The sequence below is a fragment of the Oryzias latipes genome, chromosome 11 (genome assembly GCF_002234675.1).
Source record: "Oryzias latipes chromosome 11, ASM223467v1".
Taxonomy (NCBI): domain Eukaryota; kingdom Metazoa; phylum Chordata; class Actinopteri; order Beloniformes; family Adrianichthyidae; genus Oryzias; species Oryzias latipes.
This window is the reverse complement of record NC_019869.2, coordinates 13,613,172-13,630,678: the sequence shown is the minus strand read 5'-3', so window position 1 is coordinate 13,630,678 and position 17,507 is coordinate 13,613,172. Positions and strand designations below refer to the sequence as shown.

Here is a 17,507-nt window from a genome sequence, read left to right as displayed (position 1 = left end):
ACATTGGGTAGTAGCCAGGGCCCAGCCTGGGCTAAAATGGAGGTGAATAGCATGTCAGCAGTTAGTCTGGTTTCAATTGTGAGTTCTCCAATCCCTGTTATTTCACATCTCCCAATTCTTAATCCAGTTTTAAAACATTCCCTAAAAATCTGGTTCCAGTTTAGAAACCACTTTTGCTTCACTTGTCTTTCCTCTTTTTGTCCCATAGTTAATAATCCTCTTTTCCCACCATCTCATATTGATTGTGCATTTCCAGGGAACCAAACCTGCGATATTCTGATAAGAGGTTGACCACTCTACCTCTGCACCATGGCCACCACCACAAATCTGCTGGTGAGATGGTGCAGAAAACAATCGCACCGGTGCTTCTTTTGCCTTTAAAACCCATTCCCCTCATCCTCTCCCTCATTTTCTCTACTTCATATGCTGATACTGAAAGGCCAGTCAAGTGGAAAAAAGGGGAGCCTGACATAGGAATAAAATGCAGTGTGTCTCCACTTATCTTCCTTATCTCAAAGCAGTTCAAGTTCTGTTCTGCTCATGTAGGGACAAAAATGTTCTTGTAGCCTGAGTGTAACAAGAAAGAAAATAATAAAAAAACCACTCAATTATCAGCTGTAAAAACATATCTGGACAGGATGTCATGTGGCAAAATGTGTATCTGTGTGGCTGCATAGAAATGTGTGTCGACCAAACTGTGGGTGAAAAGGTAAAGATGAATAAGGATCATTAAAGCAGCAAAAGATGTCTACAGGGCTTCCTACGGTGAGAGTGAATGGGTCCTCCCTCTAGATAGTTTTTAAATGTCAGCTCTTCGTAGTCCAACTGTGACTTCAGGTCCCTCTTTTACAACATGGGATTTCACAGCAATTATTCCAATCATGACTCAAAACCACTAAATTGCAGAGTCATTTGAGAGCTAGCAGAGCAACAAGCGCAGTTTCCTTTGTCAGATATCGAACTGCGTCTGGCATTTGCTTCCCTCCATATTTTCCACCAAATCAGAAAATCGTTTAAGCAAGTCAAATAATAATAAAAAAAAATTATCTATCTCAAACTGAGGCAACCTATATTAGTTTAATAGCTATCCATGGACCAATATGAGTGGCCTTTCACTGACTGGATGGCATTTTGCCCTGACATTCAGAAAGCCAATATGTGCTATACGGTCTAGATTTGAATTTCTACAGTTAATAATAAAACAAATAATTATATTGATATTTTTCGTTACAGTAAGTTTATACTTTGGAACGGTTTCGTCTGGTTGGTTGGTTTGACGCTCTTAAAAGAACAATTTCTTTAAGCTTTGCTGCTTTAAAATTTAGGTGATGATGTTCCTGGATAAACCAATGTCCTTATTTAGAAGTTTTTTCATGACAAACTAGAAGCGTTTTTTTGTTTGTGAAATTGAGCATCTTCAGAGAATCAAACATCTGAGTGATCCGCCTTTTTTTTTTTTAAAGTTAAATCAACTTTAGTTAGAGATAAACATATATTTAAATGGTAAATTGCGTATACTTATATAGCGATTTCTACCCTCTTTTGAAGGCCCAAAGCGCTTTACAGTCACAGTCCCATTCACCTATGCACACAACCATTTACACACACATTCACACACTGATGGCGGCTCTGCTGCCGAACACTGGTGCCAACCTCCCACCAGAGGCAAGGTGGGGTTCAGTGTCTTGCCCAAGGACACTTCGACACATGGGCGTGCAAGGCGGGAATCGAACCTGCAATCGTACGATCATGGGTCAATCGCCCTACCACTGCACCACGGCCGCCCGTCTCTATGTTGACTTTGCTTTTTTAACAGCTTTAAATTTAGAATCCACTCCAATAAAAATGGAGGTGTCAGGACAGAACTCAGGGATGGACTCAGATGCAGAGTTCAGAGCTTTTATTCTCCGGTAAATGCTTTTACTCTGGAAAGGACAAGACCAAACACAAAGAGAGACTCAGGCTGTGTCCACCCTAATCTCTAGCTACTTAAACCCTAAGTAGTGCGGCACTGTTCTCTGCATTTTCAAAGCAATTCGGACACCATGCTCACTACTTTTCTCTTTCGGGTGTTGTTCATGTGGCGCTTGACAAGAAAACAAAGTGGCGCATTACCGCCACCACATGGTCTGGAGGTGAACTACTTCTGTTAAACAGATTTTACAAAGACCATTTATAAATCTGCTGTGTTATGATGATGGAAAACGTGGCTGATTTATAAATAATAAAATTACTAACACATTGGTGTATATTTAGTGTATTTGTTCAGAAATAAACCACCAAGTTACTGGTCCGTGACAATGTTTATTTTTTTATGTTCGTGCCGCTGAACGATTTACGGGCTCGTGCGAGGAAGGATTTTTTCTGTATTTTTCCTTTCTACCTTACTGAAAATGGCTTTGAAAATAAATCTGTCCTTGTTCCTGTTGGCAATAATTCAACCGTTTATCGTGAGATCAAACCGAAAACGGGCTGATATGGAGCACAGAGCAGCAAGGAGAAGCCTGATTTCCTCTGGCTGTTCTAGCCAGACATGAACAACTTTCGAGTTATACCTAAAGTTTTTTTTAGTTAAACATAAGCATTTATTAGTAATTGTGCTCAGGGTTACACCATCTGCTTGGCAAGAGTTTAACATTATTTTTCAATACTGGAGTATGAGTTGTATAGTCTAAATACATGAAATACTCTTGGGAATTCAGAGAAAGTTTTTGCATTTCTTCTTCAGAGTCAAACCATATCAGCCTTCAACACAAAGGGTTCTATATCAGTTTATTTATAAAAAAAAGATTTACAAAACACTTGTTTTAAACAAAAATACTGTTTTATATACGGTTAATTTTTAAAAATTAATATGAAAATCCAAAAACCCAGCCAAAAAAACATGAGATTTTCCAGCATTCAAAAATACTTCATAAACTCAAATGCAAGACATCAAAATAAATAGAAACATAAAAAATTAGATTTAATTTCCTCAATTAAATGATTAATGTTCCATTTACAGGGTCTCACACGTCTCTACTGCTTTGCCAGCATAAAGTTTCTGTCCTGGCCCTTTATGCTGATGATCAGTCCGACACAAGACCGGATTTTCGGTTGACCTGCAGGACCATCGAGCATCTGGTGGAGCAGCTTCGGGTTCCTCACACTCTGGGGGGGGGGGGGGGGGGGGGGGGCACAGGAGACTGAGGTCCTGGTGTTCCTTTTCTGGCTGGCGTGTGGCACATCTTACAGTGTGGTAGCCAGGGCCTTTGACATGCCACGGTCCACTGTGAGTGACGTCCACAGGACGGAAGACCGCATCCTCCAGCTAATGAGGTCATCCGGCTTCCCAGTGGGAATAAACTGCCATTAGTCGCCTCTGTTTTTTTTAGCAGCTCGCTGGGTCTTCCGCCTTCCAAAAGGTCGTGGGGAGCATCGATGGCTGCCACATCAGAATCAAGGCCCTAAAAGAAAATACCCAGATTAAATGAAGATCATATGACAAACTTAAACTCACCTCTCTCGTTGTCTGAGCTTCATGAAGCTCTGTTACTTATGCCTAATGGTAAAGCACCAGGGCCTGACGGATTTCCTGCTGAGTTTTATAAAGAAATTAACAGCTGGCCCCAACGTTTTATGAAATGGTAACATTTATGAAGGAAAGCCAAACAATGCCACCTAACATGAACTCCGCCAACATAATTCTCCTTCTAAAAACAGAAAATCAGGCTAACACCCCATTTCTTTAATCAATGCAGACGTAACAATTATTTGCAAAGCACAGAGAATAGAAAAAAATCACTCCTCACATAATTCACCTTGATCAAACAGGATTCATCAAAGGCAGACACTCGAGTGACGCAGACTCGTTAACATAATAGACTTTGCCAGTTTCAAAAACCAGGAAATGACTGTACTCTCATTGGTGGCTGAAAAAGCATTTGACAGAGTGAACTGGAAGTTCCTCATTGCTGCCCGTCCTGGGGGTGGCTGCTTGGAGGAGCAAGTTGGTCCTCTATAGATATGGGGCCTTGGAGGTTTGACGGGTTGGGATCTCCACTATGGCAATCGGTGGCTGCCCCGGCTGGTCGGCTTCCTTTGACCGGAGTTCTCCCAGGGGCAGTGCTTGGGGACGGGGGTCTGGGCTTGCACTCTCTACCCCCTGGGCCCCCCTGCTCTCTGGTGTTGTGGGCCGCTGTGGCGGTCCTGCTGGCCCTGCCCTGGGTGGCGGATGTGGTTGCCCGGCAGGCGGTCTTTCGCTATCTGGTGTACTGAGCGAGTGTTTGGGGGTCCCGGCTGCTGCTGCTGCTGCGGTGCGGGGGTGGCTGGGTTTTCTTCCTCTTTTTATATTCCAACATCCACCCCAGAAGAACATCAACACTCACTCGAGCACAGGTGCCTAATCACCTTTGCACAGTTTGCGTGACTGGATGAAATGTTTCACATGTGTTAGTCTGAATGCATAAGTATGCGTGTGTGAATGTTAGTGGTAGTATGTCCAGGTAGACTTGCTTCTGTGCGAACGCTTTTGGAGCCAACAGGTGTGTTTGTAATGGTTGTGTGTTTGTGTGTGAACAGGCCCCGCCCATTTTAGATTTTTCATGCATCTTAACATGTCAGTTGTGATTATAAAGCAACCAGAATTTCAGCGAGTTTCTGTCCCTCTCCTGCACCTAAAAAGTAAGATGGGAAACATTTGACAGTTAAAGAGCTTATTCTTTCAAAAAGGCAGAATCTGTCATTCAAAATGTGTTTCTTTGTCTGACTGACAATCATTTCAGGCTGGAGCAGTCTTTTAGTTTCAGCATGAATTCACATGTAGATCAGGCACATGTTTTATGGCATTGATGCCATGGTAAAACTTTACCATGGTCTCAAGATCGTTTGATGTTTACTTTCAGAAAAAATAAAACTCAAAGAGACCAAAACTGTTTTAGTAGTTTATCACTCAAGGTTTTCCAAGAAATCCAGTTAGTTGAAGTTGCATTGATTCTCTGTTCTTCTTCCTGTGGTTCTTGCTTGGAATAAAAGCCTGTTGCAGGTTAACCTGGACTTGACTTCAGGACATCTTCTGATCAGCTAAAGATTTTCTTGAGTCTCATATTCTGGCATCCTTAATCATACTATGTCACAACATATTAACTTTATTGTTGCCACCCTGTAAAAAAGGAGGAACAGCTGAAAGAACTGTACGCCTGTTAATAAAATGCATACTCTGCTAAATCTACAAAAGTGCAAAATGAAACACAGCGCAACTTACAGTTTCACAGCTTCCTATGAGATGAGCATTAAAATCAACATTAAAATGCTTAGACGAGGGCATCCTCAACCTTGGCAGAGACGAATGTACTGTCCGGCTTATTTGGGGATGTCTTGGTGAGGCCCCCCGTCAAATCTTACATCCAGGAGATCTATGAACAAGAACTGAGGGGATCTGGGGACATTCAGTCCGTATGGACCTGTTTAGCCTCTTTGGCAGTTGTGGATGTAACGTCTGTAGTGCTTGGAATCCCTGAACCCCTGATGTGTTTGTTGGTGTTCTCTCATCCAGTCCTCATATGTTTTGTGGATTTGAAGAAGCTGTTTAACCTCAATCTCCTTTGTGTCAAGTACCCTGTTCTGTGAGTATGGTTCCGGGGAGTCTGTATGAAGTCTCTGTTTGACTTGAGCCTGAGCTTGATCTGCATTGCTGACAGGGAATTAGACCTATTTTTAGTGCATATTGAACTCTGGTAGGGATGTTATAACGTGCCATGGCTATTTTTTTTAAAGGAAAGGAGGGAAGAAAAGAGAAGGATGTTAGCGAGGGGGGTACAAGGGTGATTAAAGAAGGGGGGGGGGGGGGGGGGGTAAAATCATGAAGCAGCATAAAGCAACAAGTTGCTGGATGTTTATAATCATTACGGTTTGGTTCAGATGTAATACAGATCTAAAAGAGATGTCCCCTCAATGCCCTACCCGCCAATTTTAACTGCACCCCCTTAGTACACACACCCTTTACTCCTCAAAATATACATTCAAACATAAACACACACACACATGCACACACACACCCTCACAAACACACACGCACACACATTTTGCAAGAAAAGTGGGACCTAGGACCATCTGTCCCCTACCCCATCCCTGGTGGGGGGTACTGGATCCTTCGCAACAGTGGCCGTATCCCCTTTATTGGCTTCCTGGGCCCGACGGTGCTCTCTCCGCGCGGGGAGAGGGTTCACATTACACCTGAGCCGGGGGTGTCCGTATCCCTGTGGGGTGGGTTCTGGTCCTTGCCCCTGAGCGCTGGGCCCCGCCAAATTTCCAACTGTGGCCGAGCCTGGTCGGACCATGTTTACAACACCCCTCGTGGGCCCCCCTTTTCCCTGGGGTGCTCCCCTCCTGGCGGGCCCCTGCCTTGCACCTTCCTGGACCAACCGTGGGCCGGGTGGGTGGCTGCCTGGAGTGCGGAGCGGGTCTCCCTTGGGGGGTCCTGGCTCGTACCTGGGGTTGGGGCAGGGGGATGCCCAGAACTCCTGGGTGGTGATGGGGTGCTCGTCTGGGGCTGTGGGCGCCCTTCTCGGGTGGGGCCCTCCTCCCGGCGCGGTGGGGGGGGCTGCTCTCCTGGTTGGGCTAGGGCGGCGCCCTCTTTCCCCCCATGCCTCCCTGCTCTCTGGCTTTGGGGGCCTCGCGGCGGTCCTGCTGGCCCTGGCCTGGGTGGCGGATGTGGTCGCCCGGGGGGCGGTTGTTCTCTGCCCACTGCCGTGTGGCGTTGGGGGGTTCTGGCTGCTGCTGCGGCGGGGTCTTGGTGTGGGGATGGCTGGGCACTCTCCCTCCTTCTTTTCACATTCCACCATCAATTTTAAAAGAACATAAACTTGACTTGACCTGAGCACAGGTGTTAGCTCACCTTTGCAATAATAGTTTGCATGATTGAATGAATGAAATATTTCACACTAGTTGGTTTGAAGGCATAAGTATGCGTGTGTGAACACTATCTGTTTTGTGTACATGTTGACATGTGGACATTTTTGCAGCTAGCAGGTGTGTTGATAACACTTGAGTGTGTAGGCCCCGCCCTTTGAGATTTGTACTACATTTGAACCTTACCGTAATGATAAAAATCCAGTAAACTTGTTGCTTTATACTGCTTCATGGTCTTATCCCCCCCCCTCCTATTATCACCTTCCTACCCCCCCTCTCTAACATCCCTCTCTCTTCTTCCCTCCTTTCCTTTTCCGTCCGGTCCAACACCAAAGATTTTTAAACATGATTTGTAATTGACGCCAAACTTTATTAATTTCAAAGGGGTTTATTCAGACATACCTCTGGTTTGTCTGAAGATTAATAACCCCTGTTGTTAAAGTAAAATATGTCCAACACAAGAGGCCCTCAGTCCTCATCTGCCCGCCCAGCTGTTGGACAGGACAAGTAAAAAAAAAACAAAGAGGCGGGGCCTGTCCACACACACACTCAAATGTTACCAATGTACCTGTTGGCTCCAATAATGTTCACATCCAAACATGTCAACATGTGCGTAATACAACTAATGTTCACACACGCATACTTACACGTGTGAAACATTTAATTCAGTCCCGCAAACTCTTTGGGCAAAGGTGAGATAGCACCTGTGCTCGAATGATTGTTTAGGTTCTAAGGTGGATGATGGAATGTAAAAAGAAAAAGGAAGTGTCCAGTCATCCCCACGCCAAAGCCCATGCCATAGCAGCAGCGGCAGTCAGGATCCCCAACACCTGCACGGTAGCAGGTAGAGAACAACCGCCCCCCGGTCAAGCAGGACCGCCACAACGGCCCCCAATGCCAGAGAGCACAGAGGCATAGGGGGACAGAGAGTGCTAACTCCAGCCCAAGCAGAAGAGCAGCCCCCCCCCGCCGTACCAGGAGGGCCCAACGCGGGGCCCCGCCCAAGAAGAGGACCCCCACCACTACCCGGTCGTGCCTTCTCTCTCGTACCTCACCAACTCACCAAACACCACTGGAGACTGGAGTTTTCCCCACACCAGATAACGGAAAGCCGTCCGCTGCTGCCGGTGAACTGCATGGGAGTGGCCCGTGGGTATGAGGACTGTGTTGAGAATGGGAACCGCACAATGGAACTGCGGGGATTATGTGCAGGTTCTGATGTAACCCAATCACTTGTGATATAGAATTTATGTGTCTTTAATATTTTAATAGTATTCATATTAATGAAGACTTCTGTATTTGTTCAATTACTTATCTCTGTGAGGTTCAGGGGCCAGGGTGGGTTAGTTTGTTTCGCTTTCTAGATTGGTTGTGGGGTTTCCGGGTTCTTTGGGCCTTTATTTTGGTTACTTCCGGTTTCTCCCGTTTGTGTTGCCTCCACCTTTACTTCTGTTTATGAATTGCACCTGTTCGCACACCTGTTGTTCATCATTGCTGTGTATTTAAGTTCCTCCACCCAGTGTCTGTCACGGGATCGTTTTGCATTCTTTGTACTGCTCTGGAGGAATGGAGGCACTGGTTAGAGGGGGCGGTTCAGCCGTTTGTGGTTTGGACTGACCACAAGAACCTGTCATATATCCGGACCGCTAAACGGTTGAACCCAAGACAGGCAAGGTGGTCTTTATTCTTTAATCGTTTCGATTTTGTCGTCTCGTACCGCCCTGGCTACAAGAACACCAAGCCAGATGCGCTCTCTCGGCAACACGATCCGGTCATGGGGGACCAGACACCCACGACGGTAATTCCTGTGTCTCGTGTCCTGGGTGCCCTCACCTGGAGGCTGGAGAAGGACATCAGGGAGGCCCAGGTCCAGGAGCCGGACCCGGGAGGGGGTCCGCCCAACAGACTTTTTGTTCCTAGGACCTGTAGGAGTCAGGTTCTTCAGTGGGCCCATGCGACACGTCTGACCTGCCACCCCGGTGTTCGCAGGACTATTACCTTCCTGCGGCGGCAGTTCTGGTGGCCCAGTCTGGCGCGGGACGCTCAGGAGTTTGTCGCTGCCTGTACTGTCTGTGCCCAGAACAAGGTCAGTAACCAACCGCCTGCTGGGCTCCTGCATCCTCTGCCAGTTCCGAGTCGTCCTTGGTCCCACATCGCCTTAGATTTTGTGACCGGCCTGCCTCTCTCCGCCGGCAAGACCGTGATCATGACCGTGGTGGACAGGTTTTCCAAGGCCGCTCACTTCGTGGCCCTCAAGAAACTGCCTTCTGCCGCTGAGACGGCTCAGCTAGTAATAGAACACATTTTTAGGCTGCACGGGATACCAGTGGACCTAGTTTCTGATCGGGGACCACAATTCGTCTCCCAGGTGTGGAGGGCTTTCTGTGCGGCTTTCGGTGCTTCAGCTAGTCTCTCCTCAGGGTTCCATCCCCAGTCCAACGGGCAGGCCGAGAGGACTAACCAGGACCTGGAAGCAGCTCTCCGGTGTGTCTGCTCCCGTAATCAGAACACTTGGAGCTCCATGCTACCCTGGGTTGAGTACGCCCACAACACCATGACCTCCTCTGCTTCGGGTATGTCCCCATTCGAGTGTTCTCTGGGCTACCAACCTCCATTGTTTCCCGAGCAGGAGAGAGAGGCAGCGGTTCCGTCCGTCCAGCACCTGTTCCGCCGCTGTAGACGTATCTGGAGGGAGGCACGGGCCGCGCTTCAACGCTCGTCCGCTGCAACAAGAGACTGGCTGACCGGCATCGCCGTCCGGCTCCCACCTATGCGCCAGGTCAGTCGGTTCTGCTCTCTTCAACCAACATCAAGCTGCGGACAGAGTCTAGGAAGCTCTCCCCCAGGTTCATTGGCCCCTTCGTGGTGGAGAGGGTGATCAACCCCGTTGCTGTCAGGCTACGCCTACCTCGGACGATGCGTGTCCACCCGGTCTTCCACGTTTCCCAACTGAAGCCTCATGTCACGAGTCCCCTTCACCCATCTCCCTCACCACCTCCGCCGCCTCGCATCATTGACGGAAAACCTGCGTGGACCGTGCGGCGCATCATGGACAGCAGACGGCGGGGACGAGGTTTTCAGTATCTGGTTGATTGGCGGGGTCATGGCCCTGAGGAGCGGTCCTGGGAACCTTCTTCCCGGATCCTGGATAAGGACATGATCAGGGAGTACCATCGGCGGCACCCTCACCTGCCCGGCGGTGCGCCCAGAGGCGCCCCTTGAGGGGAGGGTACTGTGAGGTTCAGGGGCCAGGGTGGGTTAGTTTGTTTCGCTTTCTAGATTGGTTGTGGGGTTTCCGGGTTCTTTGGGCCTTTATTTTGGTTACTTCCGGTTTCTCCCGTTTGTGTTGCCTCCACCTTTACTTCTGTTTATGAATTGCACCTGTTCGCACACCTGTTGTTCATCATTGCTGTGTATTTAAGTTCCTCCACCCAGTGTCTGTCACGGGATCGTTTTGCATTCTTTGTACTTCGAGATTAAAGGAAAGATAGAGAAACCTTGATTCAACGTACCTCTGTGTTCCTGCTTTTGCATCCACGCGTCGAGCCTGACAATCTCAGCTTCCTGTGTCAGACTCCTGTGCTTATTATGGTTTTTAGAAACCATAATGCCACATGGGGTTAGGAGCCCAGTCACCTGGATGAAGCACAGAGTATGGCCACTGCTCTTCCACATCGAGAGGAGCAAGTTGAGGTGGCTTGGGCATCTTCTTCAGATGCCGCCTGGACGCCTTCCTGAGGAATTATCCCACCTGTCAGAGACACCGGGGAAGACCCAGGACATGTAGGAATACATATTTAGGCTGGCCTGGGAACACCTCAGGATTTCCCAGATGAGCTGGAGTAAATGGCAGAAGAGAAAAGTCTGTGCATCTTTGCTTAGACCGATGGCCCTTAAAAAAAAAAAAAATGAATGGACGGCTGAAGATAAAAAATCTGCCACCAACTTTATTTAATGCAGACTAGAAATGTGACAATGGATGTCAACAGCTGACATAAAACTGACAAGACAAAGTGAAACATTATCGGTCAGCAAAGAAAGAAAAGTTACAGCAACACGAGAATCCCTTGACATTTAATTTTTATTATCATCTCACACTTATATCAGACAAAGAACATACTTCAAACATTCTTACAGTCCCTGTGAAAACATTGATATGATCTATATGAACAGGAAAGAAAAACAAATTGCAAATGTATATGTTCTAAATCAACTGGGGGTATTAAATGCTTGCTATGCCTTTTTTCCCCTCATCTTACGTGAGCAGACAGCTGTGACTTTTCAGGTGGATGTAACAGTTTTTTTGTCCAGTTGGCAAGAGTTTCCAGACTGGTTTTGAGGCCCCTTTATTTCACTCAACCTCTCCATTCCTGCAGGATATTGGCTTTTAAAGCCCTCTGAGAATTCTGGCTACTGACTGCACACACTCAGACATCAAAACACATTGCTTTGTTGTGTAAGGTAGGCAAAGGTGTGTTTTTATAACCCTCTTTATTCACAAAATGACTCCTTCCCTTTTAATAATTCAATCCCACTCTACTTCTAGCGTAAAGATATCTTCCATCAGCTCCTGGCTGTTGCATCTTCAGTTTAACCAAAGTGTGTGTGACGAGGAATCTGTTTTGAAGTTATGCTTCCATTCTGAAGACCTGTTTCAACCAACCTTTTTACGTCTTGGAGGTAGCTCCTCAGAGCGTGAACACAGACAGCAAAGGGATGCATTAAGATGTTCCACATTCATGATCCATGAACTTCCCCAAGGCAAAGTGTGTGATAAAAGAACCGCGAGAGCAGGTAAGGAAAGAGCTTGTGCAAAGCCCTGGCAGCTTTTAATGACCGCTGTGTGCAAGTTCACTTGGGACACTAAGTAAAATGCTAGAAATGCTTGATGTGAGCTCTTGTGACTAGTTTTAATGCATGAAAAATTACGAGATCCATATTACATCAATAGTTCTTTTGGCTACCGCTGTTTGCTTGTCATATTAGAAAAAACTTTCAAAAGAGCTCCATAGCTTAATGTTCTCATGAAGCCCATTTGATGTTGAAGAAGCACTGTCAGAATTCAGCAGTGTACGAGGAACCACTTTTTACTTAAAGTCTACAAAAAGCAAAGATCAAAGCACATCTAATTTAAATAAATGAGTACTTTGTTTTCATACAGTTCATTGATGTACAGAGAGCAATTTAGAAGTCTTTGCAAAGTTGGCTGTCATTTTTTTAGCAATGTCGATCTGAAATCAAAAACAATAAAGAACAGTGCACTCAAACCGGCAGCTTGCTCAAACACCCAGCAGCAATATCCAGTCAGTCTTTACATTTCTTCTGACAGTTGTTTTAGTGGAGCGCTTCTGTTTGTCACTGATTTATTAAATCTGGTGTTAAATCAAATGACTACTGAGAAGATTCTGCTGTTTTTCATGTCCTACCCTTGCAACATCCATATAACATGCATACTTTTTTTAACCCTTGTGCTATCTTAGATGACCCCACCCTTACATTGACGTGTTCTCCCTACCATGACAAAGGTGGATAAAGGTGGAAAGATTTCATGTAATCCATGGACACCATGCAGTGAAGATCACAAATCATTGAAGAAAAAAGGGTCAGATCACTGTTTAGTGGGTCTAGATGACCCAACTCCCAATGTTAAAGTGCCTAGGATAGCTCAAGGGTTACAAGTCTATTTACCTGCAAAACACCCAGAACACTTCACTGGTCTGAAAAAAAAAGTCTTACATTGCTAAAAGGAACAGAAGTAACAAATAGATTAAAAAATATTTGAAGACTGTTATATAAAGACATCAGAAGCAGGTTATCTGACGAATAGGAAGGGGCTACTACTGGAGCACGGATCCAACTTTGCTCTTTTGATACCCAAGAGACAAGGATGCCTTGCCTGTCAGGAACAAATGTAGTCATTCTGTAATTTTACTGTTAGTTTTCTTAAAAGATCATCCATCTATCCGCTCATTTTTAGGACCATTGTGGGGCTATGCCGTTGCTGGAACCTATCCCAGCTACTTTTTAGTGAAGGCAGGAATCACCCTGAACAGGTCGCCAGTTTGGGTCACATAAACATACACAGAGCTACACATCCACACCACACGACAAATTACATAGTCAGAACAACTGCAAACAGAATATAGTTCCTGCTGTCCAGGACTGCTGCTGGACACACATACCAGAAGCATGTAAAAAACATGGAGACTCAACACAGAAAAGACCCCGCTGGAATTCGGACCAGGGCCTTCTCCACAAAGAGTGCTAACCACGATCATTAGAATGGAAAAAAAAAACATTGTGGTCATGTGACACACTGGCTCCATTTCTGTGGCCATCGCCATCTTGGCTGAATATCATCCTATACTTAAAGCTTAGACTTTTAAAAAATATGACAAATATAGTCTTAATTTTATCTTATTAATTTGAAGCCGGGTGAGAAGTAACAAGTTACAGTGTCTGTCAACAGTTATTTATTAACTGTTAACTTATTTTAGTAAGGATAACTGCACGCAGTGCCAGGAGGAAAATTTGGACTGCCCACATTTAGAAGCATCCTCCGCACATTCACGCATAAACACACAGACACACACACACACTCTCGGGTAAGCACGTTCAGAATCTTAAACTCAAATCCTGCAATTTTTTTTGACCTGGCATAAAATTAGACCTTACTTCAAGTTTGTGAGCTGTTGTCACAACAATAATAATTATAATAATAAATTTTATTTAGAATGCGGTTTATATTTTAGGTAAAATCTCAAAGCGCTACAATGAAGGCAGGAATTACAATGGTTTAAGATAAGAACAAAGTAAGACAAAAAAACAACAACAATAAAAGTACTAAAAAGCAAAAAGGAAAGTTTTTAGGCTATTTTTTGTTTTAGGCAACGTGTTGCCTTGACAACAAAAAAGAAAATTAATCACATGGGGGGGGGGGCATTAAGGAAAAGGCTGAATTCAGGGCCATGGCAGCCATGACAAACTATTTTTTTGACAATTCACTTAAATGATGACATCGTTTTTAATGACAGTCGTCTCTTTTGACCCTCACTTTGGGAATATTACAATCAGCACCACACTTAATTTAAAGCCTGCAGATAATATTAGTTGAAAAACAGTTATTTTCAATAACAACATATAAATTATGGAAGACAATAAAGTTATCACTGACATGTGTTAGGAAAACACCATTCCTATCAAGTTAAGTGTTTTTATAGCAATAAATATTTGATTACTAATGACCTGGAGGGGATTTTAAAGGAAAAAAGACATTAAAGAAGGCAGACGTACACATAAACCTCTATAACACATATGTTTACCCATCCAAGCTAACATAGCTTTAACACATTCCTGCATGAGATCAAGTTGATTTAAAGTCAACTGATGAAGATAATTCCTAATCATTTCACAACTACCTTAACCATTTGTTTTTCAATGCTTACATTCTTTGGGGGATTACAAAAGCAATCCTTCATGGTAGGTTTTGTCCTAGTTTTCTCCTGCTAGAGGTGACATGCTGTCAGTCCAACACTCGGTTACAAGAAACCATCATAATATACTGGTATGCGCAGTTTAGAAATACTTTCAATAACTTACCATGCATGGTTTGGGACTGTGGGAGGACACAGGAGAAAACTCATGCACGGGTTCCCACAAGACTGGAAATGACAGCAACAATATGGAACAAATCATAATTTAGTCAAAAGGAAAAAGCAACGACAGATATTCTTCTTTTAGATTCCCTTTGGTAATATATGTAAGTTTATTTTGTCAAATATGGTATATCAGGAAGATTAGCCAAAAAATGTTTTTGTGAAATTAGGCAAAATGTTATGTTACTTTTAAGATATATTTGGGGGAAGTCAATTAAATCTTGCTGTATCAGTCTACTATAAAGTTTTAAATAATTATTCATTTTTCATTTATACCTTTCATTTACCAATGTATATACACTCCGCAAAAAGTTAGGGATATGGTGAAAAACTCATTGGATACAAAGTGTTTGTTGCAGTTCACATACTTTCAGGATAGGAAAGTCACTATGCCGTGGTTCAAGACACACCTCATTTAGTGTTTTTCGCATAATGGTCTCACTGTGTTCAATGTGTCTTACTTCTTGGGGCAAAAACCAAAACATACTAAAAGAAAAACCTTTTCAATGATGCATCAATACCGACCTTCTGTGGGTATAAAAAGCCCAAGGCTCTCTGACCTCAGACATGGTTTAGCAAATACCATACAGCTGCAGGCCCATTTACAATATGTAAGGGGTACTGGGGTCGATGCCGATACTGGGTGATTGTACCCCACCCCCAACTGACCTGGCAGAAGGTATGTAGCACTTGTGGAAGAGAGAAATGCACTGCACAGCAAATGGTGGAAATACCTGCTATTGGCATCGCCAATGTTTGTTATTTGGGACTATCTTTATTATCTTGATTTTTGGGGTATTAAATATCAAATTAATGAAAATGGTGTTTCTTCTCATTCATTATTAGTAATAACAAAGGGAACCATTATGTGTTTCATTAAAATTCAGGCAAAGTAGGAAAATCACTTTTGTAAAAAACAATATCTCTAACTTACTGTAAGTAGAGTACTTTTGTTTGGCACCAGTTTGGATCTTACTGTAAGTTAAACAAGCTGAGATGTATTTTTTTTTTTTTGTTCAGGTTTCAAATGTTTCTTAATGACATTTCGGGGTTTTTAAAATATTGTCTTGACCAGAAATTTCTATTTAGTTTTTTTAAAAAGGACAATTGAAAATACAGAGGGAATTTCACCTAACCTAATTCTAAGATATCTTTGTATCAAGCCTGTTTTTTTGTTAACACTTGTAATATAATGAGCACCAGTTATTGTTTTTTTACTTCATTGTTTTATTTTTCCTTCAATGTCTCTTTAGGGGCTTTAAGAAAGACTGATGTTGATCTACCATCAGTAATTTAAAGAATTGTCATGACGTCGTAGACGTAGCAGACCCAGATGCTGAAACCCGGAAGTAACTCGCAACAAGGAAGTGCTTGAAATTGGTTTATTTTACCAGGGTAGAATAAAGTTTCTAGGAGAATGTGATAATCAGTTCCTTCGTGGAATGATCCTGAAGTCCTTGGAGCAGATGACGTTGCGGACAGCGGGACCAGCTTGAGGCAAGGCGTGGACGCCAAGGACGGCGGGACCAGCTTGAAGCGAGGCGTGGACGGCGGGACCAGCTTGAGGTTATGCGTGGACGCCGAGGATGTCGTAGACGTAGCAGACCCAGATGCTGAAACCCGGAAGTAACTCGCAACAAGGAAGTGCTTGAAATTGGTTTATTTTACCAGGGTAGAATAAAGTTTCTAGGAGAATGTGATAATCAGTTCCTTCGTGGAATGATCCTGAAGTCCTTGGAGCAGATGACGTTGAGGACAGCGGGACCAGCTTGAGGCGAGGCGTGGACGCCGAGGACGGCGTAACCAGCTTGAGGCGAGCGTGGACGCCGAGGACGGCAGGACCAGCTTGAGGTGATGCGTGGACGCCGAGGACAGCGTAACTAGCTTGAGGCGAGGCGTGGACGCCGAGGACGGCAGGACCAGCTTGAGGTGATGCGTGGACGCCAAAGATGGCGGGACCAGCTTGAGGCGAGGCGTGGACGCCGAGGACGGCGGGACCAGCTTGAGGTGATACGTGGACGCCGAGGATGGCGGGACCAGCTTCAGGCGAGGCGTGGACGCCGAGGACGGCAGGACCAGCTTGAGGTGAGGCGTGGACGCCGAGAATGGCGGGACCAGCTTGAGGCGAGGCGTGGACGCCGGGGACGGCGTAATCAGCGTGGAGCGAGGAACCAGCATGACCAATGGATGAAATCTGAAGGTGAGTACAAGACGAGGTAAGTAACAGGAACTTGATAACTTTAGCAAAGACTAAAAGGCCAGACATAAGCACCGGAGTGAGTATAACGAACTGGCGCTGGATTCTGGTGAAAACCTCCCATAAGAAGGCCGGCAGGGTGATGAGGAGATGAAGGTCAGCTGGTTCTAATCAGTAGAGTAGGAGAGCTGTGAGAGGGGGAGGTGAACTGACAGGCACCGTGACAAAGAATAGTGTTTAAATAAAGGTGGATCTTTGAAAGATTGTGAAAGAAAATGTTGCTGAAAGTTGCGTGGTCTCTGATGTGATGTGCAAATTTTAAACAATATTACAAATTTAGCATTTTAATTTAAACTAAATTTTTATTTACAATTGTATCTCAGTTTATGATTCGATATGTTTTATTTATTTATGTCTCACAAACTTATGGACTTCATTTGAGGCAACAAATGTGCCTCATCAGCAGATAAAAAAACAACTTTTCCCTAGACAAGAAGGCTTCAGTAATAACATTTTATATATGCTATATATGTATATATATATATATATATATATATATATATATATATATATATATATATATATATACATATATTTACCAAAAATGATCCTTTCTGTGCCTTAATTTATGCAGCCTTTTTCCCACCAAAATTAGTAACATTTATCTGATGTGGGTCTGCGTTTCTCAGAAGGAATGGATTAAGAGCAAAAGACTGAAGAGAATGATATCTGCTTTATAACAGATGTTTGTGGCAGAGTGACTAACT

At 44.5% G+C, this 17,507-nt stretch overlaps 1 protein-coding gene across 1 annotated transcript; it reads left to right on the top strand.

Moving 5' to 3' along the window:
• The first annotated feature begins 8,455 nt into the window (after positions 1-8,455).
• LOC111948232 lies at positions 8,456-10,110 on the top strand. The gene is made up of 3 exons (XM_023960215.1): positions 8,456-9,421; positions 9,518-9,667; positions 9,760-10,110. Exons 1-3 carry the CDS (start codon positions 8,663-8,665, stop codon positions 10,108-10,110), a joined length of 1,260 nt encoding a protein of 419 aa, XP_023815983.1. The 5' UTR covers positions 8,456-8,662.
• The last annotated feature ends 7,397 nt before the right edge of the window (positions 10,111-17,507 follow it).